General features: G+C 34.5%; 7 protein-coding genes and 1 long non-coding RNA gene across 11 annotated transcripts; 4 read left to right on the top strand and 4 right to left on the bottom strand.

The window, feature by feature from the left end:
* Positions 1-623: 623 nt before the first annotated feature.
* LOC123308926 (intraflagellar transport protein 43 homolog) lies at positions 624-1,862 on the top strand. Its single transcript, XM_044891738.1, has 5 exons — positions 624-985; positions 1,070-1,196; positions 1,314-1,337; positions 1,391-1,501; positions 1,561-1,862. Exons 1-5 carry the CDS (start codon positions 949-951, stop codon positions 1,775-1,777), a joined length of 516 nt encoding a protein of 171 aa, XP_044747673.1. The 5' UTR covers positions 624-948; the 3' UTR covers positions 1,778-1,862.
* LOC123308923 (zinc finger protein 501-like) lies at positions 1,853-5,160 on the bottom strand. Of its 2 annotated transcripts, XM_044891734.1 has the most exons (5): positions 4,910-5,147; positions 4,373-4,853; positions 3,799-4,313; positions 3,590-3,733; positions 1,853-2,366 (listed from the first exon to the last, which is right to left on the bottom strand). In XM_044891734.1, exons 1-5 carry the CDS (start codon positions 5,033-5,035, stop codon positions 2,010-2,012), a joined length of 1,623 nt encoding a protein of 540 aa, XP_044747669.1. In that variant the 5' UTR covers positions 5,036-5,147; the 3' UTR covers positions 1,853-2,009. The 2 variants fall into 2 exon arrangements, with proteins under 2 accessions (XP_044747669.1, XP_044747670.1); XM_044891735.1 differs by lacking the exon at positions 3,590-3,733 and having other exon boundaries at positions 4,910-5,160.
* A 178-nt stretch (positions 5,161-5,338) lies between these two features.
* On the top strand, positions 5,339-12,313 carry LOC123308924 (chitin deacetylase 1). The gene is made up of 9 exons (XM_044891736.1): positions 5,339-5,750; positions 9,226-9,338; positions 9,481-9,592; positions 9,763-9,890; positions 9,955-10,160; positions 10,211-10,367; positions 10,780-10,918; positions 11,009-11,255; positions 11,919-12,313. Exons 1-9 carry the CDS (start codon positions 5,675-5,677, stop codon positions 12,220-12,222), a joined length of 1,482 nt encoding a protein of 493 aa, XP_044747671.1. The 5' UTR covers positions 5,339-5,674; the 3' UTR covers positions 12,223-12,313.
* On the bottom strand, positions 6,988-8,051 carry LOC123308929. The gene is made up of 2 exons (XR_006537198.1): positions 7,833-8,051; positions 6,988-7,408 (listed from the first exon to the last, which is right to left on the bottom strand). It is a non-coding gene; the product is annotated as an uncharacterized LOC123308929 (long non-coding RNA).
* Positions 12,314-12,560: 247 nt separating the features above from the next.
* Positions 12,561-13,113, bottom strand: LOC123308927 (NADH dehydrogenase [ubiquinone] 1 subunit C2). Its single transcript, XM_044891739.1, has 3 exons — positions 12,942-13,113; positions 12,725-12,868; positions 12,561-12,672 (listed from the first exon to the last, which is right to left on the bottom strand). The coding sequence occupies exons 1-3, from the start codon at positions 13,111-13,113 to the stop codon at positions 12,623-12,625; spliced, it is 366 nt and encodes a 121-aa protein (XP_044747674.1). The 3' UTR covers positions 12,561-12,622.
* LOC123308928 (LYR motif-containing protein 2) lies at positions 12,966-14,747 on the bottom strand. Of its 2 annotated transcripts, XR_006537197.1 has the most exons (3): positions 14,609-14,747; positions 14,253-14,552; positions 12,966-13,153 (listed from the first exon to the last, which is right to left on the bottom strand). XR_006537197.1 is itself a non-coding variant. In XM_044891741.1 (2 exons), exons 1-2 carry the CDS (start codon positions 14,648-14,650, stop codon positions 14,334-14,336), a joined length of 261 nt encoding a protein of 86 aa, XP_044747676.1. In that variant the 5' UTR covers positions 14,651-14,747; the 3' UTR covers positions 14,177-14,333. The 2 variants fall into 2 exon arrangements, 1 of the variants encoding a protein (XP_044747676.1); XM_044891741.1 differs by lacking the exon at positions 12,966-13,153 and having other exon boundaries at positions 14,177-14,552.
* On the top strand, positions 13,271-14,258 carry LOC123308925 (coiled-coil domain-containing protein 134-like). The gene is made up of 2 exons (XM_044891737.1): positions 13,271-13,446; positions 13,541-14,258. Exons 1-2 carry the CDS (start codon positions 13,362-13,364, stop codon positions 14,095-14,097), a joined length of 642 nt encoding a protein of 213 aa, XP_044747672.1. The 5' UTR covers positions 13,271-13,361; the 3' UTR covers positions 14,098-14,258.
* Positions 14,748-14,866: 119 nt separating the features above from the next.
* Positions 14,867-22,104, top strand: LOC123308922 (myosin heavy chain, clone 203-like). Of its 2 annotated transcripts, XM_044891732.1 has the most exons (14): positions 14,867-15,007; positions 15,192-15,411; positions 16,481-16,809; positions 18,029-18,196; positions 18,251-18,346; positions 18,755-18,984; positions 19,051-19,306; positions 19,647-19,762; positions 19,820-19,973; positions 20,024-20,221; positions 20,311-20,445; positions 20,497-20,687; positions 20,744-20,849; positions 21,457-22,104. In XM_044891732.1, exons 1-14 carry the CDS (start codon positions 15,005-15,007, stop codon positions 21,997-21,999), a joined length of 2,745 nt encoding a protein of 914 aa, XP_044747667.1. In that variant the 5' UTR covers positions 14,867-15,004; the 3' UTR covers positions 22,000-22,104. The 2 variants fall into 2 exon arrangements, with proteins under 2 accessions (XP_044747667.1, XP_044747668.1); XM_044891733.1 differs by lacking the exons at positions 14,867-15,007; positions 15,192-15,411 and having other exon boundaries at positions 16,593-16,809; positions 17,965-18,196.
* The last annotated feature ends 661 nt before the right edge of the window (positions 22,105-22,765 follow it).

The raw sequence follows: 22,765 nt of genomic DNA, 5'->3' as shown, positions 1-22,765 counted from the left end.
GAGTAGTTTTAAAACACTGATTAAATACTCAATGCTGGTATATACAATATACCAATATACCATATACCTAACCTATCAACCTTTTGTATTACTCGTAGATAGAGGTATTACCATAGATAATCCTATAATTCCTCTATCTACGGGTATTACTCACAGAATATCAGTATTAATGCTATCTTCCTTCTTCCTTTCTGAAGAGTCGTGACATCATGTCTATGAACATGGATCAACTGAATGTTTCCAACGTTGACGGTGCTCGGCTTCCCTCAAATTTGTCTGCAATGTCTGTCCCGTGATTTCCTTAATCTGGTCTATCCACCGCTATGGAGATCTGCCCCTGGGTCTCCTGCCTTCCACTTTACCCTGGACGATCAGCCTTTCTAGATTATCATGTTCTCCTCGAGTAACGTGTCCAAATCATATACATAGAGACATGGCCCTTTCTATCTATGCGGTCAAAAAAGTGATAGAGAGAAACTGAACATCGGGCATGTAGTTTTCTTTTTCTAGAATTTTGATTGGTCCGCACTAACCTCTATGTGAACACAAAAGAGGCAGGTAACGGCTCGACGATCATTTCTCTCTTTCTATAATTTTATAGCCAATTTCAGGCTGGCATTGCCCAGTCCATATCTCTATGTCTATGGTCCAAATTACTGCTATATCTACTACAAATTTTACTACAAGTAATGCCACCTATAGGAACAACCTTCCACTATTTACTACCTGTTCTTTTCTCACAGCAGCTATTATGGAAGATAAATTTCTTCTGATCCATAGATGGCAGTGGCGGCAGTGCCATTACAATTGTCTTGTCAATATAAACATTCGTTGTTTGTATCTTCGAAATATCACAGTTATTGAGGATTTGAAATTGAATATCCAATACAGAGATTAAGAAAAGTGTCTCAATATATTTCTCAGATTCAAAACTTATTCGAAACATCAATGAGTTTCGATTATAATACAAAGCTAGAATTATCAGGTACTTGAAAGTTATTTCTCCGGTTATATTACAAAAATCTTGCTTATTAAATATAGATCATTCATATTATTATGCTTATTTCAGTTGGAAAGGAAGAAGTACGGTTAAGGATGTCCACTGAAAATGCAGACGGTGATGATAATGCCGAACCATTTATAATGACAAGAAGGAAAGGTGGATGGGCAGATGATGGAAATAAATCAGCTAAAACGTAAAAACATTGTTGTTTTTACTATATATCAAGTTATATTCAGATCGATTCAAAAATGTAGTGATCGTTATTCCAGCTTATAGGCTTATAATGATTAAATACAGTTTTTTCTTCCAGGTCCAGATCATCAAATTTTTTAGAGTGAGAACAAAGTACTCATTTAATCAAAAAAGTATCTGAAAACTTTTTTTCAGCAAAAGATTTGAGGATGAGAAAGAAGATTCAGATGATGATATTCCAGTAATTCCAGACATAGATGATATAACTTATGACTCTTCAAACTTACAAGATGTCAACATCCCGAAGTAAGAAATTAATCATATATATATAATCACCTCAAACAAAATCTCACATTCAATATTAGTGTTTCAGTTAAGAAGGCAACTTATAGAGAAATAGATAAAGACAACAAACTTGAAAATTTAAAGATTGGAGATGCAAATTTCGGCAATATTGGCGACATTGATTTGACTCTACTCACGAACAAGCTATATCCTGAGTCTGAGGTGAAAAGTGTTGATGTGGAATGGACCCTTAATAGTCTTGGACTGGATCTGGCAAGAAATCTAGAAAAACTTTGAGAAAATGGCGCACTATCTATTTTGAATCCGTCCAAATAAACTTGATTGATTGCCTATTAGTTTTGAATAAAAAAATTTCAATGTACCTCTTGATTTAATCAAAAAAATTTCTATTTCACAGTTCAAAATCACGTGAAAATATTTATTGTCACATTCATTATCATGATATCAACTTGAATGACTCAATCACATAAAATATTGTTAATATGGATATTCCTTAGAAATTATTCCATTAAGTGGTGATAGGATTCTCCTCTGCAGTTTCCATAGTAGCAATACTATGTTTCTTTCTATGAACACTCAGTGCTCTAGATTGTGAAAATGCTTTATCACAAATTGTACATTTGTAAGGTTGTTCTCCTGTATGTTTCCGGATATGAACTCTTAATGTTCGTTTCTCGAAAAAGCCTGATCCACAGTGGCTGCATACAAAGTTCCTCTCATTGTTATGCATTCGCATGTGAACCTTTAAATGACTAGATGTTACATAGCTCTTTGGACATAGGTCACAGATGAAGGGTTTTTCTCCAGTGTGAATTCGATTGTGCTTGTGTAGATCTCCAGATCGAGCAAAAGACTTTCCACAAGTCTAGAGTGAACATATTTGTAAATAGTAATAATCGAAAAATTTCATGCCTCATCTACCAACATAATTCCCAAGCACTGAATGATACGGGCAATTTCTAGCCAAGATTCAATGGTTTGAATCGTAAAATACATCCCATTTATTCCAAGAAGCAGTTAGTTAATTGTGCACTGATACATAAAACAAGCATGCATATTAGCTACTAGTTAAAGCATTCTGGAATCCACTTCGTTTTGAACTTTATCTGTTCATTTATTATTTCTTGCATAATCTGAATGATACATTGAAAAAAAGTTTTTTCCTGTTTTAAATTTGAACTGTTTTACTTCTCAGTTCTTTACTCCATTGTGTTTGTGTAGGACTTTTCGGAAGTCTAGAGGTAACATATTCATAAATAGTCATCAGAGAAATTTCATGCTCCATCCACCTACACCATTTTTGTCAAGTATTAAATGATAAAGGTAATTGCTAGACAAGATTCCATGCTTTGAGTTGAAGAAAAAGTTAGTAAATTGTGCAGTAGATACACAAAATAAGCTTGCGAAATATAGCTACTAGTTAAAGAGCATTCTAGAATCCACTTTTTTTGAACATAATTTGTTCCGTTTTTTCTGTTTTGCTGCTTGGTTCACTATTCTGTAGCAATTTTTGATGCATAATAGCCAAAATTTGTTCACTAATTAAAATTGGCGAAACGATTTCATTTCACTTAGTATAAAATACTAAACACACTACACAGTGAATGGAAAAATGTAAAATAGTATAAGCACTAAGGTAAACCACTAAAACTGCAAAAGAATTTGAAGACATGGTTTTTATCCCGTTCAAATGAAATGGTTTTATGCAAAAGTCACAAAAGCCTACTTAGAATTTGGGCCAACTCTCTATCAAAAAAAAATTTAATTCATTATGATTGAGAACCGCCCATTGTGCTTGTAAGTTGTATATGAGGCAAATGCAATGAAATTTTGGGATCTATATTTTTATCATATTAGATCTTCAATATTATGATGAAAAATTGAGTGAAATCATTCCTGAAAACACTGGAAATTACATTACATTTCTCTCTGTTAGCTGGAATAATAATTTCAATTTGCAGTATCCATAACTATTAGAAGAACTACACACAAACTGAATATGTAAACTTGTATATCAGAAGTATGAAAATGTGGTTGAGTGTGAAAATGATGCATCAGAGGCAAGAATGAGATTATTCCGGTACATACCGCACAAACATAAGGTTTATATCCTGAATGAGTACGTGAATGTATTTCCAAGTGGTGACTTTGGGTGAATCCCTTAGAACAAACATTACATGTATATGGTAATTCACCAGTGTGCTGCCTCATATGAATGGTAACATAGTGACTCTGCCAAATATAAAAAACTCTTGAAGCTAGCACACTATATAAATTAAAAATGAAAAGCTACTTACTTGTGAGAAAGATCTACCACAAATCTTACAGCTGTATGGTTTTTCTCCACTATGAACCCTCAAATGCTTAGTTAATACAAAGGAGTGTTGAAAAGACTTACTACAAATGTGACACACATATTTTCTCTCATCTGTGTGCGATTTCATGTGACTTTTCAGACCATTTATAGTTGCAAATGATTTCAGACATCTATCACATTGGACAGGTTTTTCTCCTGAGTGCATTCTCATGTGCTCTTTTAGCCTTCCAGATTCATAAAAGCCTTTTCCACATGAAGAACAAAAATGCTTCTTTTCACCTTTATGTTTCCGAACATGCCTTGTAAGACTTCCAGACTCTGAGAAAGTCTTACTGCAGAACTGACATGAAAATTTTTTCTGTTTCATGTGAGTTCTTACATGCCTCTTCAAAGCCTTCAAGTCGCTACAGCTTTTCTTACATAAAGTACAAAAAGGGATATCATCCACTGGATGTGCTATCTTATGAATTTCAAGATCACTTTGTGAATAAAATCCTATAAACACTATTAAGTGATTTCATATTGTTTGAGAATCATAATGACATTCATGTTACCTTCTTTACATGTTCTACAAGTATGTGAAAATTTTGTCCGTTCATCATGTGCTTTGTCTTTAGTATCATTTTTCTCAGCGTAATCTATGGGTTCATTGCCAATTTTTTGTATGCATTCATCAAGTGATACATTTTTCAATTCGGTCAATTCTTTAGGTGGAAGAATTTCTTGTTCTTGTAATTCATCAAATGCTTGGCTGTTGAGAAAATCTGTAGTGTTTTGAATATTCTCTGTAATATTGGAAATATCTTGTGTTGGATCGATACGAGTATTGTCTATTTTTAGCATAACAATATCTTCAGACAGACACTCGTCTACAATTTCCTGTATATTAATGACAAAGTCATCCAATTTATACTTCAAATTGTCATGTAATATTATATTAGACTTTTTGCATAGTTCTCGAAAGTTATAAAACCTCAGTATTTCTGTATGGCACTCTGAACAGAGAGTGCTAGGTAATTTATCATTCTCTTCAATCTTGAAATATAATACGAGTTACGATAAAAAGATCATTTATCTATTCATCCACCTACCAGGATTCCAGTACATGTTGTGAAAACTGTCTTCAAGTCATTTCGGATTGAGATGAAGTCCAACCCTTCTTTCAGACACGCTCTACATAGTTTTTCTGACTGGTTGTAATGAAAAGATATTGCCATACCTTATAGATCTGTAGAAAATTTAACAAGATTCCAAATTTTCACCTCAAAGGAAACTTAGTTCGGGATGATCAATTGATCACAGAAATAAAATGGAGTGTCTTCGTTTCCCGCAAATTATTTGGCTCTCAATTCTATTCTATGCTTATTCAGAACGCATGACCGTTTTTCAAATTACAGTCTAGAAACATAACTTTTCATATTAGAAGGGAAAAGAAGTATATATGGATTTATCACCATCAGTGAAGATATTTCCATTAATTATGCATAGTCCCAATCTCCTCTAATCAACAGAGCTTTTATTCGAACATTGTCGTGCTAAAAACAACCAAGACTTTTCTCCTTTCTAGTTTAATTAATGACCTGGTTAAACCTGACTTACGCGCTTCATCAAAATCGAAATCATCGTTACTATAATGGCTTCAATCTAAAAATTGATTGAGTTCCCATACTTCTTCAAAATAAATTTCCATCCTGCGTTCGACCTTGACCCATTGGAGGCAAAGAAAGCGAGGTGGCTATTCGTTGATGTGAAGGAATTCACGAGGAAAGTGCAACCAGTAGAGCTGCCAGAAGAGAACAGCTATATGTGGCTATCAAGTGTACAGTGAGTGAACCATCTTCAACAACCGCAGGAAAATGGGTGTCCTGCTGGGTTGCAGTTTGAAAAACAAATATGTACTTTTTTGTGTAGGTTATTATCTATTAGCCATAGGTAAGTAATTTTTGATTGCTCATTTCTTTTTTCTCGATAGAAAAATTTATTGTAATATGTTAAGCGCATTTATACCTATATACCTACCGACTCTGGAAAATCCTGATGGTTTTGGACCAAATCGCTAAGCAGATTTCAGAAGCAGTTATGGTAATAATGTACTTTAATTTTTGAGCGCTCCTTTATATCGACATAATGGGATAAGAAGAAAAATCTGTTGAAAAAGAAAGTGAAATTTGTCGTTCAAGTTATGATTGCAACATTCACCAGACGAGATCTTCAGTGTTCAACTTACATAATCTTATTGAATTCTCAGGCATTACAAATACTTGTGTAGAAAGAATGGCTACTAAGCTGTAATACTAGTTATAGAGGTTTTATTGTCAAATATCATGTCTTGTAAAACGAAGTCATGTGTAGGTACATTTAAAAAAAAATTCACGCTTTACTATATATCGTAAATATTATATACCTACAAGAGAATTCTGAGAGAAATCAGCATATATGTGATCATTTTCAACGCAACTTAAGCTATAATAATGAATTGAACAAAAACGCTTCATCTGCATCAACTGTAAAGCATTCCTTTCACTCTGTAAATCTGTGATGTTATTCCTCTTACAATTAATCAATTAATTGTGGGTTGGGAAAACCATTCAGTTTAGATAGAAATAGTTACAGTATATGACTGATCCCAAGAGTAACATTAATAATTCTTACTTCACCCATATACTTACCCTTCAGATATAGATTTGGCTGTCATCCTAGATCACAGTCTCAGCTTCTCACTAGATCCTTGAGGACCTTCTTTTTGTCCTTCAAATTTTACAGTTGAATCAAACTGATGAATCTCAGGAAATTCGGGGCATGATCCCCATATGGGCAGCCAAAATACCAACTGATTGACGTGTATTGAACCCAACCTTACCCCTATTCAAATCTCTGTCAATCGGGGTTCTCATTTAACATATGCAAAGATCAGAAGATCTTACTTATCAGTCCATACAATATGAATGCCATAAGATAAGTTATGCCTTATAACTTGTTTGAAGTGTTGTTGCGGATGTGAAGGACTGTCATTTACCAAAGATTAGATTTCTCACTGCGCGTTGATGACCGTTTCCGTGCATTTAGAGAAAATGAATTTACATCATATATTACAGCATGCACTAAAGAAGTGGACTGAGCATTCCCTATCACTAGTAGCAGTGAAGTAAATACATTAGAGACTCAAAGCTATCTGTGTCATCTTATATTAAGTCTATAACAGTATCTGAATGGAGACATCTCATCTTTTTGATTCTAGAGATGAAGTTTGTGTTGAGCTATTATTTTAATAATAATAATACATTTATTGTACTCAACCAAGTTTAATAAAAATAAAACATTTTGCATTTGTAAAAAATGCTAGCTATAGGTAACAACTGTTACCTTAATATGCCCATGGAGTAATTGTATGAGTATGGATTACAGTGCATTGTACATGCAGGCTTTTGTTTAGTGTAACAAGGAACAAACTGTTACATAATAAAATACAAATTGAAATTTTATAGTAATGTGCATTGGGCTGTTTCCAACATTTTTTGGATCATTCTATCCAACGGTTCGGCAAGCATATACGTCGCCCGTCTCCACAGATTTTCTTCTTGGGTGGAATACTACAAAATGATAGAAATAGCTTTTGTTTAGTGTAACAAGGAACAAACCGTTATATAATAAAATACAAATTGAAATTTTATAGTATAGTGCATTGGGCTGTTTCTAACATTTTGGATCATTTCTATCCAACGTTTCGGCAAGCATTTACGTCGCCGTCCCCAGAGATTCTCTTCTTGGGTAGAATATTACAAAATGATAGAAATAGCTTTTTATAATTAAACAGAAATTAATCAAAATAAAATCTGGAACTTTTTTTTGACTACTCTCTATCACGATATAATAGATATAATAGTTATACGCCTCTTTATGAGATTCAACAGGAACAGAATTCAGCTCATCGAGCGAGGTTTTGGGGTACCTACACTGTTCACTTCATTTGAATTGGCATACATTCCATATAAGCGGATAAGAGAAAATTTTCACCTTTGAGACATCTTCATTGTCCTTCTTTGTTCTCAGCTCCTTTACTTTTTCGAAGAGTAACTCGCAAACGTGTGTGACAGAGCCTTTTCTGATCAGTAGCTAAAATCTTACAACAAAATGTCTTCTTTATGATACGGCTAGTGAATGAAGATGTGTTTCAAGGTAGTCGAGTAGATTAAACTTTTTTTCATCTGATGTCACTATTGTACTTAGAAGGGTTATCCTGCAAAAACCATCACTAGTGTCATACGATGCTGAATATTGGTCCCGAAAATTAAAACATTTCAAAAACAAAATTGTTATGGCAAAATAATTCTAGTAGGTACATTTCAACACATTGTTCTAGCTGCTGGAAATTTACGTCTACAAAATCAGCGCCGCTAGCCGTTTTTTGATGGCATTTGGGTCCAGAATCAGTAATTGAACAAAAATTTTAATGAACAAGCATTCTGAAGAAGGCAGAGATTAATTATTATTCCAGGCACAATTGTAATCCATTCCTTCATACGAAAATGTTCCTCAAGCGGTAGCAATGTTCTTCCCAATATTTAAAATAGTATCTTTCATACTGTATACCTGTTAAGGTATTCTTTACATTGTTGATACAATCAACTTCTCTGTCAGGAATGGAATCAGAATTCAAAATAGTTGTTCTTGTTTTGAAAATCCAACATTCTAAATTATGCACCACTTGAAACCGGTATAACCGTCGTCAAAGCCTTGAGGTAATACATTCGAGTGTGACAAAAATCCATAAGCATTCAGGAACAAATAAAATACCAACAAAGTTTCGTGTGATGTATTTCACACCATCGACTTTTTCCAATTGAATTCGAGAAGATTTTATTGGGATAACGAAAGTTATTATCGCCAATATGCACTTTCTACTTCGACCTCGATATTGTACGACTAGCAGATCACAACAATAAATTCTAGGTACTGTTTTCAAGGTTCTGCAAGACTATAAAAAGTTCCTTGACTTTGTCTGGAATTCAGGATTGTTGTAATGTATTTTTTCTGCGAAAAAGAGAACGATTTGTTGTAACAAGTAATACTTGGAGTAAATAGTAGGTATACATATACAAGTGGATTATAAATTTAGGAGAAATCAACTGTGTTTTGAATCTTGCAATTGTTCTTAAGTGGTAATGTGTTGACAAACGAGAAACGTTAGTTGTTTTATACAGCCCCATAAGTAAAGCCCAAAGGGGATTTAAATTATATAGTATCTTACTGGATTAATGCCTATACGATTTTTATTCTTCAAGATTTTCACATAGGCCACAGATTTTGGTTTCAAATCCTGCTCTTAGCTCTTAGATTCAATATACTTAGCTAACCAATTTATAGTTTGTTATATGGTTCGAATTTGAAAGATCTATTTTTCTTGTAGTTCATTGCCAAACAGAGAAGAAAGCCAAAGACGAGGGAAAAGAATTCGAATGCCCTCAGCAAGTAGGAAATGGAAATTTTGCCGATCCAGGAAATTGTAGGAGGTTTTACCAGGTGAGTCCCATCAATTTTATACATATGTGTTGAGTGTTGGTTAATTAAATCATCGCTACAATTCGAACTGAAAAACTTCCAAGAATGGTTTCAAGTTAGGCCCTCTCCTTATTGTTCTAAAATTGGATATTTTAAATTACAGTGCGTTGATGGATTTCCATATATGAATAGGTGTCCCTCAGGGCTCTACTTCGATGACATCAGCAAACTTTGCACGTTCAAAAACGAAGTAAGATGTGGACCAATAGCAACAAGTAAGTTCACTAGACTGTGTCAAGAAACTAATTACAGCGGTTGCACTCTTCTTCAGAGCATGGAAGTAAAAATATTTAAAATTGAATACTCAGTTTTTACTCTATTTCCTATAAATTTTTTACGATCAGTAAATTTTCAATCTGAAATTTTATTTGAACTGATATTTCAGCTCCAGCACCTATCACAGAGCCTCCTACAGACTTAGCAGTAAGATGCGATCCTGCAGATTGCGAACTACCTTACTGTTTCTGTTCCAAAGATGGAACATTGATTCCTGGAGGTTTAAAAGCAGACGACGTGAGTATTTTCCTGGGGCATTCAAAAATGCAAAATTATATTTCAATTATTTTATTGACGATAGATTCCACAAATTGTCCTTCTGACATTCGACGGCGCTGTGAATTTGAACAACTTCGAACATTATCAAAAAGTGTTCAACAAAAAGAGGCAAAACCCTAATGGTTGCGAGATCAAAGGTACTTTCTTCATATCCCACGAGTACAGCAATTACCAGATGATACAGAAGTTGGCAAGTGAAGGTCACGAAATGGCAACAGAGACGATTTCGTAAGTTGTATTACAAATCGCAAAATATTTTTTGTATCGAATCTTTTCAGACTTCAGTCGGGTTTGCAAGATAAAGGATATGAGGAGTGGGTTGGTGAAATGGTTGGAATGAGAGAAATATTGAAACATCTGTCGAATGTATCTAAAAGCGAAGTGGTAGGAATGAGAGCGCCGTTTTTGAAACCTGGTCGTAATACTCAGTACAAGGTGAGCTGAAATTGCCAAATAATATTTTGCCCGAATATTGGGCTTTTCTTCAAAATCAAATTTGATTAAGCTGAATCAAGATTTAAGTTCTATATGATAATAATAATAATTAAAAACAAGTATGCATGGATTATGATGAGATTTCTGAGTACTTTATACCAAGAGGCCAGGTTATGCAAAAGGGATCTTGCCTAAATGTAGATTTTTTTCAAAAATGGCAATCTTAAACGCCAAATTAAGGTCGAGTCATATTGATTAAAGAATAATTCGAGATATACAAGCATATTTTTCAGATGTTGGGAGCGAAAACCCATGAAAAGTTTCAAGAAAAATTTGATGATATTCAATTACTACTAATCTATTGATTAGTTTCCATTATTCATAACACAATACATGGCGTTTTTTCTTCCAGGTAATAGAAGACTTTGGTTATATTTACGACAGTTCCATAGGGGTACCCCCGTCCGACATTCCAGTTTGGCCTTACACATTGGATTATAAAATACCCCATGAATGTAAATCAGGAACGTGCCCAACCAAATCTTTTCCAGGTACCTATATATATCGCATCAAAAAAAAAAAACTTATCGAAAAAGATAACATCTTCAAGATCAATCACTATATAATCTCAAAATTTTCAGGAGTTTGGGAAGTGCCGCTAAACGAACATTATGTCAAGGACTTCGAAGGGGGCCATTGCCCATACCTTGACCAATGTGTACTCCACAACAGCGATGCCGAAGAAGTTTTCGAATGGCTGCAAGAAGACTTCAGTAGATATTATGAACAGAACAAAGCTCCCTACATGATGCCATTCCATACAAACTGGTTTTCTATCAAGCCATTAGAAAGGGGACTCCATAAATTTTTAGACTGGGCTACAACCTTGTGAGTCACAAAAATTTAATAAGATCTTGCCTATTTCCAACCGGTTATATCTACTTCCATTATACAGGGTATTTGGTGAACATGTAGCATTTTAATGGTTATTCCTTAGACTATTTCAAGAATATTTTGTTCTTGATTTTTCAAAAGTCATCAAAGAATAAAATATTTTCAGAGTAGTTGAAGGAATAACAGTGAAAATGTTCTAGTTATTCACGCAACTTCGTGATTGGGTGTATTCATATGGCAACAACCTCTTATTGCTATATATACATGTCTGCGCATGTGCTGACTGGCAGTCAATATAGGAATCTATAATTTAATAGCCACTTCTTCAGGTTACTAGATTGCCAGTATCGCAGGCTTTTGAGTAGACGGCTCAACTGTCCGAATTACTATAAAAATTCATAAGAACTTAAAGCTATTTTTAAAGTAGAATTCACAAAACTAATTCGTTTCACCAAAAATCGGCTGAATAAAATAGTCGAGATGGCGAGGTTATCATCCCCTCAAGTACAATGCGATTCCATTAAGTTTTTGTACGGGAATGGTGACGCTAGGGATTTTCTCCGAAACGAATTATGGACTGCCTTAAATTCATTGGTGCTCTTGTAACCGCAAAAGCATGTCGTGTAAAAAATACCCAAGTAAAAATTATTCTTACAGGCCTGACGTATACTTCGTGACAGTTACCCAAGCATTAACATGGATAACTGACCCCAAGGCACTGGATGAACTAAACAATTACGAGCCTTGGGATTGCCAAAAAAAGAAGGAAAATACACCTCCACCCCCGTGCAACATATCAAATAAGTGCGCACTAAACTTCAAAACGCCAGATATGAATTTCACAGACATAAGATATTTGGAAACATGTTTTGAGTGTCCCAAACAATATCCTTGGTTGGGAGATGCTGGAGGTTCTGGAATACCAGGAAAGGATAATTATATTCCAGACAATGTTAAGTAGTTACTGTAGTATAGTATTGAATGAATGCCAAAATTGAGAGGTTAAGTAAAAGTCAATTCGTTAATCAACAATAAATTATTGTTTTTATACATGTGTTGTGTTTTATTCATTTCTAGCCTATGAATATCGTGGTGGCTTTCTGAAATACAAAGGTTGCGTTCACAAACTTACTCCGAGAGTATGGCCATGCTCAGAGAGCATACTCTGAGGAACTAAAAGTAAGTTTGTGAACGCTTTCAGAGACACGCTGCTTAAAATAGTACTCAACATAATGGTATTACGTCTGGAGAAATGTGAAGAATATATGTTATCCAATAAGGCATAAATGAAACAACTTCAAGAACTAAATTTGTTTTGACCACTATACTACAATTGTTGTTTATATTTATAGTCTACCTTATTAACGGATTGGAACCCAAGGTTCAAGAACTTCTGCATACTTTTTCCTTTCTGTAATGTAAAGAAAATAAATAGGGTGCACTTTTTCATTACGCATTCTTACCAAAGGGAGGAAAATCTTCTGGATGCAACTGTACATAGTGACGAAGCACTGCATCTCTCTCCGCATCATAGTCTTTTTTCAAATCATCAAAATAATTTCCAAGTAAGGCTGAAACAACTGTTACTGCGGCAGTTCTGTGCACACCTGAAACCAATTCATTCCTTGAAGCGCCAAGGTATTATATAAACGATTGAAGTAAAAGCGAGGTTAATCTTACCACTCACGATGGGCCTTTTTGTTGCATAATTTCCATAAAGAGCACCTCCAAAACCTAGAACACCACCAACAAGATAACCCCAAACATCGTATAGAAAAGGTGGCTTCACTGTTCCATGATTTGTTAATAATTCTAGTGGTGTATCAGCTTGTTTTGGACCTGTTCCTGCCATTTTTAACTTTTTTAGCACCAACTGTCAAACGCCCGAACAGCTGTTAAAATTGAAATGACAGTTGGTTGTTGGTTTGAACTATGGAGGGTAGTTAGAACAAACTACATTCAGATACATCTACAACGATTTGAGGAAGAAGAAAAACGTCACATAAAATTTATGAAATAACCAAACATTTTTTAAATACTCTTTGCAGGCTTTGTTTGCACAGACTGATCGATATTAAATAATTAATATTTTTTTTTATAATGAATTACATAATATTTTTCATTGTATGTTACGCTCACGTATTCGCACAAATTCCAGAGTCGCCACAGTTGGCGGAAGAATTATGTATCCTTCCATTTTTAACAGGCGCCAAATTCGAATGATTTCCCTTACAATAAATTCATCAGTTTTAAATGAATTTTTCCTATCCAATAATCAGATAAGCAGCTATTCAAAAGGCAGAGAGTGAATCACTTGGAAGCTATAAAATCTTTCAGGAAAATATCTCATTACGAAAAACAATATTCGATGATTCAAATAATGGCTGAAAAAGTATTCAGCAACATTCAAGAGCACAGGGCTGCAATAGAAGCTTCCTCATTTATACCAGGCGTTTCAGAGTTCCCTTCAGATAATAACGTGAGAGAAGCTTTATCAAGCATTCTTGAGAACACTGCATTGTTTTCTGAAATAATTATACGTTATCCAGACATTGCTGTTGACGTATTGAAAACCAATAATAATTGGGATGTCCTTCTTCAATGGGGTATCGCCTTTTCAAATCAAATGAGATATTTACTTGATAAGGGTACCATTAAATTGCTCCACTTAGTAAGTCAAGAACTGAACCATATTGATAAAGATCCAAATTATGTGAATCCATACAGAAAGATAAAACCTACACAAGACGCCAATGAAACTGAAATACACAAAACTCAAAAAAAGGCAAAAAAAATTAAAAAAGGACCAAGAATGATTATTCACAATGAACTATAAAAGAAAAAGAAGAAAAGTCATGGTCTAAGTTCCTTACATGATTAGAAAGTAAACTTTCAGGGTAATAAAACAAATCAAGCAATGTACAATATACATGTGAATTTTAAAAAGAATTATTGTGATTTACAATCAATACCTAATAAAAACACACTTACATGGTAGACAGAGATAAATCCTAGGCCACAAAATACACAATAGTACTCAAAAAAATTTCATTAGAAGTGTATAGTATATGTTCAACCTGACAAATCCAAACTGTTTTGCAATTCTTTCAAACAGCGTTTTCCATAATTTATGTGCATACGTATCGTGATATCATCTGTCACATTAAGGTTGGATCGAAAATCCCTCCTCGCCCATTCTTTCAACTCATTTTGATGACTTTCTCCAGGTACTCTCCTTATAGTTCTGAAAATTTCCCTATACAGTTTTTTCACCTCTTGTCTCAAAATAAACTGCAAAGAAGTAGGAAATAGATAAGAATAATGAAACACATAGTGATTAAACTCACCTGTTGAAGCGACAGGATAGGTTTGCCAGTTTGAAAAACCATTTGTCCAAATAAATCCTATTTTGCAGTTAATTTCAAAATGTAATTGTAGATCTGTCACCAGATGTTGATTGTTGTTATCACCAGCAAGGTTAGAATGTGGTTATTCAACACCTATATACTTTTGAACTACGTACTCGTCATCTATTTTGAGGCACCGATATTTTTTTGTAGCAATTTATGAAAAAAATTTAATGAATAATATTATAGTTGAGAATAGTCTCATTCAAATAAAAACACTTTTTGCTGGAGTTTGTTTTTTTTTTAGAAATCAAGTGAACTCGTGTTCACGTTGTCATGAAACTCAAAATATAAAAGTTTTGTTTCTTTCAACCATTTACCACCATTTTTATAATAATGGTAAGTTGAAAAAACCACCTTTTCTTATAATGAATACACCCCGTTTTTTAAATATTATTTGTTGATGAATCCACTAGCAATAAGTTACAATATTAAAATGAACTGCGATCTCGTGCTTGTTTCGAGAAATTTCATTTTCAAATTGCGACATTGCGTAATTTTAATTCCACTATACTGTTTGAAGGGTGTTGGAGGTGAAGGGACTATTAAGAAAACCAAAAAATCAAGAGCAGGAGGGGATGCTTCATCCAAAAAAAGCAAAGGTTCGAAAAGAGCAAAAAGTAGGAGTAAAAGTAGTAAAACAAGACCAACATCGAGAACAAAAAAGGCCTCAATAACGTCCATGGTAGCCTCAGGTTCGTCTGGTGAAGCTCAAATGACAGATGAGGAAATTTTTGATAGAGGTGTGTATGCAATAATCTGAGTAAATATCGTCCAAATGAAATGAGAAACGAGCCGAACGAATTTTGTTACCAATATTTTTTTTTGGCGAAGTCTTCTTTTAGTTCTACAAAAAGGGAAACTAATAGAAGCTTTAATATTAGAGTTGATTATGAAAATGTTCGTTAAAATGATTGAAGAGGGCTTTTAAGCTCAAAGTGTGATAACAACGGCGATTGTGTAGCAAAGCGAAGAAAAGCATTTTTCGGGCATTGTACAAGGTCCTTATATAATAAAATGCTCCAGGTATTCATTGCCAGGCGAAAAACTTTGAACTGCGACTTCGTTATCAATCAAGGATAAGAGCGCCAATAATCACCTCATCAGCGTCTATTGAGTGTGGCGGAACTCTTGTTTTAGAGGTAGACCTCCTACCAGGTCTACTCTGCGAAATGAAAGTAATATATTAACTTTCAACTCACTAAATTCGGCACAATCCAATTATTAGGTCCTATTCGATAGTTTAGGTTTTCTGATTTTGACATGGAAAATCATTTATCACTCAATATAGATTAAGCAAAACCCAGAAGGCAGTTTTTGTAAGGAAATATCTTTGCTGATTGTATTAAACCGGCTACTTAAACACCAGAAGATAGACCAATTTAGGAAGCAATGAATCATATAGTTTAGTAGATTGGGGCTAGTCTACATGAATCTGTTCTCGGCAAGATGAAAACCTTTTTGAAGAGGGTTCGAGCAATTAGTATCATAACTTCAAAAAATCTTCGGGGTCTCAGCTAAGAGTAAGAAGTCTCGGTGATGTTAAGAGAGTTCTAGTAGCTGTATTAAAAACAGTACGTTCTGGGCACCAAAATGATATTTTTTCTTCACAATCGTTATACCAAAAAGTTCAAATCGCATATATAAGTTTAAAATAAATATAAGTTCGAAAAATTCAAAGTTGTACGAAAGTTTAACTCCTTGGTTGTACTCTTCATTTTAAAATGGGTATAGTAACTGATTGATTTCGTGTGCGTTTATTATACACGCAAAGTGTTGCTCTTAAAAAGTCTAACATTAACATTAATCTAGGAGAGTCAACAGCTGAATCGGATGCGTGTACGCAAGTCAAACCACAAAAGACCAATCAAACGTGCATCACCCTGTGGTCTGAACCAACCACATACTGCGTTGGTCTACTTGATAAGGCCACCGTCACCCTTCCGCCATGTGGAGATGCGAGATGCAGAAATGTGTGCTCCAAATTACAGAAGGAAGCTACGTGTAATGAAATAGAAGACCGAGAAGTTCAAGCAAGATTGTGTATCGAGAGACTGTCTAATGAAAGAGATTACTATAGGGCAGAATTCGAAAGACTACTCAAGTTTTTCGAGAATATTGGGGCAAGTCAAGAAGACGAGGTAAATCATCATTTATGTGTAGATTTTCTTGGGTATTTCTGGCTCATTATTTATGATAATTAATCTTTGGAATCAAACATAGGTATCACAGTAGGTACCCTACATTTTCACTTTATAGAGACATGCAATTAGGTTCATTCCGAATTACTGATGAAAATAAGCTTCAAATTTCACATATCTTGACCAAGCTCATTCACATTTGAGAGGCTTTCACTCTACAATTGCGCTAGGTAACCTTTCAGGTTTCACTATGATGCTAGGTACAAAGGAAGGCTAATAAGGATTTAAATCCAATAAAAGGTTTCGTGCAGAATGAATCTTTGGTTGTATTGTTTTAATGGTTTCATCCGTTGGATCTGAACCCTTTTGCGGCCAATATAAGGCAGAGGTCCAATAATTGGAGGTATAAAAAAATAGAAAAACTCTCTGGAGGAACACTCCTAGTGCTTTCGCCGGCCTACACCAGCAAACTTCGGGCAATGGGGAATTTGTGGCGCCGCTGACAGGATATTGTCGATACAAATATCTTTTATACAGGGGAAGTTGAACTGGCGGGTTCTTAATTTAAGAACCATTCATATCTAGAAAGCAGTCCTGGATTCTCAGTAGGTACAGCCAAGCCCCCTATATGACATGACAACAATACCAGTGATCAAAGATAAGAGAGAATCTTTGATCACTGATGATTAGAAGAAAAGATCCAAGTGGTCAAGTTATAGAAGGCTGAGCCAAGCCGTAATACTTTCCGAGCAGTTTTTCCTCTCGAGGGAGGAGAGCCTTTGCCTTTGGCGACCAAACGGTGTCCTCCAAAAGGCAGGTTTTTCGATTATATTTCCCAGAAAATCCGAATATCGACTAAGCATCTACTATAAAAATTGTGGAGCATTAATTCTGCGTATAAAGAGAACAAGCGGATATTTTTTGGATCTTCCGTTTCCATACTAGAGGACCAAGAAGTTGGGCCAATTATCAGAGCCCAACGCACATAACGAGATTTTTTCAGCGTATAATCCCACGTAGATATTCAATAAATAACTATCTCGAATCGGATGAGGAACTGCTAAATAACGAATTGATTGATACGACCAAAAAATTCTTGTAAAATAACATTAATTTGTTCATAATAGTTTGAGAAATGAAAATCATATAATATAGCTTCATTGATGAGAACTCACTACTGCTATTGACTTCCCCAATAATGAAACAACTTTTCGTCAAGGAAGGAAATGCTTTAAGCTGCATAGCCTGTCAGAAAAAAGAGCAAATGATCGAGTATCTTCAAAGAGAAAATGAAGTTCTAGCAAAAGACAAATTCTGCCTTATGTCACGTTTAGAGGAAGGTGGGCCGAGATTCGATTCGGAATCTCCTACGGGAAAGTGCTGTAAGGTAAGTTTCCATTCTAAATTGTCGGTTTCATTTTGAAACTTACTTCGTTTTTAGGCTTCGTGCAAAAGGACGGAGAGAGAAAGAGATTTGTTGAGGTTAGATATTCAAAGACTAGAGGCAGAAACAGACTGTCTGAGGGAGAAAATCAAGGTATTGTTCAAACAGCGTGTTTACCGACTTCTCATTTCATAAATCAGAGCATACCGCGTAAATGAATTTGAAGCGTAGTAAAAGATGGAAACGTTGAGAGATGCAGTCATTCATAATGTCATAATCTTATTATTATTATTATGTACTATAGGTATTACAAATCTTTTGAATTATTGCAAAAGTTGCCAAAGTAATTCTCTTTGCGAAGATCTGAAAGGATCCTAAGTTTCATCACTTTTTTCCTTCCTTATTTGAATAAATGAGCGGCAAATACTATGCGGTGATTAGATAATGCAAAAATGATTATCCTTCGGTTTTACTGAAAAGAAAACTCAGATCAAACTTATCGGATCAATCAAAATATAAAACTCATGAACGATGATGCAAAATTCGAAAAAAATATTTCAGACTATAAGTGAAAGTAAAAACAGAGACTACGCTAAATTTCAAGAACAAAGAGTTGAATATGAAAATGTCATAAATAAATTGGAAGGGGAAAGAAGAGAACTAATGAAAGCTCAAGGCATTCGTAGAGTCACTATTAATTCACTAGAAGAGAAAGTAGGCATGTACACTAATTTATTGAATGCTGCACAAGGGGAAGTACAAAGAATCCAGACGCAGTATTGTCAATTAAAGTGAGTATAAACTTTTCCCAGAATTTCTTTTCGATTGAGATTCTGTAATGTTTTATTTTTTCTCAGGAAACTTCACGAACAATGTGATAATGCTCTTTTGGATACACAAGCTCAGCTTATGGAAGTAGAAGCAGAACTTATGAATTGCCAAAACACGTCAAAATATCAGAAGAGAAACAGCAGAGATTCGCAACTGTCGGCGCCTAAATGCCCTTGTATGACCACCGATGGTACCACTGAACCAGGAAGGAGAGTTTCATATGCTTCAGAAGATATTATGAATACCTTGAAGCAGTTGAATCACGATAAGGATAACCTTTTGGTGCGTGATGAAGAAATCCTATAGATTATTCGGACAATCCAATATGCTTACTGATTGTTTTAGATCGAAAATATGGAAATCCCAAAAAGAAAATCATTGAGCCCTTTTTGTTACACCTAGTATTTTGTCAATTTGTCTATTAAAGTGCTCCAACCACCTTTCCACCCAATCATAGAATTTTTTAGAATGATCATAATTTCGAATGCAACAAACTATCCACGAAATATTTTCCGAAGATAAGTATCAATATCCATCCACTTGGGAAATTGACAGAATATTTAGGTTCAATCAAATTTCTCGAGGTCTTTCCCATATTAAACAAGTTTTCTGAATTTTGCAGAATCAATTAGACACAAAGACTGAACTGCTATTCCAATGTCAAGAAGAAACAAAAAATAAGGACGAAATAATTTCCACATTAGAAGAAGAAATGAGAAAACTCAAGGATGATATGAAGTATTCATATCATACCCTGTATTTTTATTATAAACTAAAACAATTATATTTTTTAAGGAACTTAGAAGGTCGAGTGATCGATCTTAAAGATCAATGCGATAAATCAGCAATGATTATAGAAAATAAAGAAACAGAAATTAAAAATTTACAAACGGATAATGAACAAAAACTACAGGATGTAAAAAAATGTCAGACCATTCTTGAGGAGAAGGTGAGGACTTTTTAAATTCAATGAGTTTGTTTAGAATTCACTTATTGAAGGAAGCACAGAGCAAGTCATTACAAGCTGAAGTTGAGCAGTTGAATAAGGAGACCTATGCTCTTGCAACATCTAACCATCAGCTTCAGACAGATTCTAACCACACTAGGGTGCAAGTATCTGTAGTGATGGAAACTGTCAATGAATTAGAAAACAAGTCGAAGCAATTGGAAGATCTTGTAGTAGAATATGAACGCCAGGTGCGTTCCTGCCAAAATCATAATAATTCAGTCGATTTCTCAGCTATTTCACAGTCCTCTTTTGTCAAAATTTAATTTTCCCCTGATAGATTCGTTTGTTGAAAAATGATTTGGAGGATTGCCGAACACAAGTGAACAGAAAGGAGATAGAAATAAACAATCTTCTCAAGAGCAAGAATAACCTCCAAGATATAAATCAGCAGTTAGAAATGGATAATAGAGCAGTAAGTCTTAAAATTTTCGAAGAATGAATTTGTCCAACTAACAATTTTCAGCGCGACAAAAAAATTTCTGACTTGAAATGCGAATGTAGAAAACTCGAAACTGATTTAAATGGGATGAGTTCTAAAGGAAAAGTTTTATCTGAATTAAGCTCGGAAATGGATAAAATGAGGGCCGAAAGAGATTTCTTCGAACAGGAAAATTCTAGGCTCAGGAAAAGAGTGAATAAACTAGAGAATAAATTGTACGCTCGTTAAACAGCGCAATTTGTATTTTCTGAATAGTTATTTCATGTTTCAGGTTTCAGTGCATTTGTACAATATGCGACAATGTTCATGACAAATGCTCAATGGTAAACTATCTGTTCAAAGATCATGAAGATATGACCTGCAGATGTAGAACAAGGGTGATTAGTTTCTATATGTATCTGTTATTTTTTCAACGAAATCGAATATCACTCCATAGTTAAATGGAAATGCTATTTAACACATAAATTCCGAATAATTGTTAACGCTAGAACGATCTTATCCCAAATCAAATCAAGATAATCGATCGCAGCTATAGATCACGGTTTCCGGCTTATTAATTCTCTTCAGCGCAACTACAAGTTTCACGAACCGAAGTGAGTTGTAATCACTTACACAGAGCTTCAGAGCATCTTTTGAAATGCAGGCGAATTCGTAGTCGATATCCCATTGCCTATTTTTTCAAAATGACAACTTGCAATAACTTGACTTTTTCTCAACAACCAGTATTTCATTGAAACATTTCATGACATTTTTTGATGGCTTCACGGCGATATAGAGTCTATGAGTTTTACCTTGTACAATTTGCGAAAGATGTTGCAAAACAAGCAATTTGGATAGTTTTTGAGGAATCTAGTAGGCCGTTGTCGTACAATCGGAGACATCTAGAAAATTATGGCAAGAAAATGTTTTTGGAGTTTTAAAAGAAACAACTGCCAATTCAACGATCAGGATGGTAGGATTGGCAATAATCGTTTTATATTTCAGTTATGTGAAACCAGAGATATAGGCATACAAACGTTCGGTGAAGCCATTAGAAATGTTAATACTTCCCCCAACTCCATTAGGCAAGTAATGGCTGCGGTACCTCTGAGGGATGACCAATCGAGTAGAGTTATCACAAGTTTGAGTAATCTTCCGGGAACAACTGATAGGAGCTGTCTTTGTAAAAAAGACACCATAATATCATCCATGTATAAGCATGTGGAACAGATGACACCTTTCACATACAAGCTTTCCAATGAGTCCGACAATCAACATGATAGAACGTCTCCCCTGAAAGTAATTGTAGAAGAAAGCAGAACAGAAATCTTCGAAGATGACGAGAAAATAGAGAAAATTCACGATGCCAAACAATCTTCTCAAAGTTTCTGTCCAGACGTAGAGGAAAGAGGAAAATATATAATCGATAATGTGACATCAGTATGTAAAATCGTTCAAGTGGATACGGAGGAAAGAATTATCAGAAGAAAGACATTGGATGATAAAACAGAAACACCAAAAACTTCATCCAGGACATCATTTGGTTAATCAAAGAATTTTTGATTCTATCTATTGTGAAATTTGGAATGTTTATGCAAATTGTTTAAATGTTTAGTTTAGTATATCAGTAAGATACAGAATGTGGTTATTGAATAAATGTAAAAAGTATTTAAATAGAATTTGCTTTGAATTTTAGCGTCTTAAAAATTAATCGACAAAGTTTCTCAAGGTCTAGTATCAAAAGATAGAAATAAATCTTTCGTCGAGGTAGGAGTTGTGTTGCTTTGACGAGGTCGAATGAGACGAGACCAAAACCATGGTCAGCATCTACTGTCTCGACGAAATGGTATTTCTGTTAATACATGTGATGTTGGATGGCTAAGTTCGATGTATATCGTGAAATTTGTTGATTTTATATAAGCGAGTGTTATGTTTTTGACTCAATTTCGTTTATTAACTGTAGTAGCAGTTTGAAGAAAAATAGTTCGTGATATTTTGGAGATGAAATTCGAAATACAGTGAATATCATAATGTGGGTTCGAGTTGAGAGTTTAGTTAATGACCGATATTTGTTAAAAACTGTGCAACTGAAGAAGCATGCTAGAATGATCTATAAATACCTCAAAAAGGCATTGTTCCTGGGAGCAACAGCTTTTTCAAAGAGCATATTGAAGAATATAATACGCTTCGATTTTCAACTGCTGACATATTGTATTACACAAGAATAGATTATGAGAATTTATACTAATAAATAAAATTGGAGAGATTTTGAGTTATTAGGTTTTTTGTACGTGATGTAAACATATTAAACTTT

The sequence above is a fragment of the Coccinella septempunctata genome, chromosome 3, assembly GCF_907165205.1.
Source record: "Coccinella septempunctata chromosome 3, icCocSept1.1, whole genome shotgun sequence".
Lineage (NCBI taxonomy): Eukaryota > Metazoa > Arthropoda > Insecta > Coleoptera > Coccinellidae > Coccinella > Coccinella septempunctata.
This window is presented reverse-complemented; position numbering and strand designations above follow the sequence as displayed.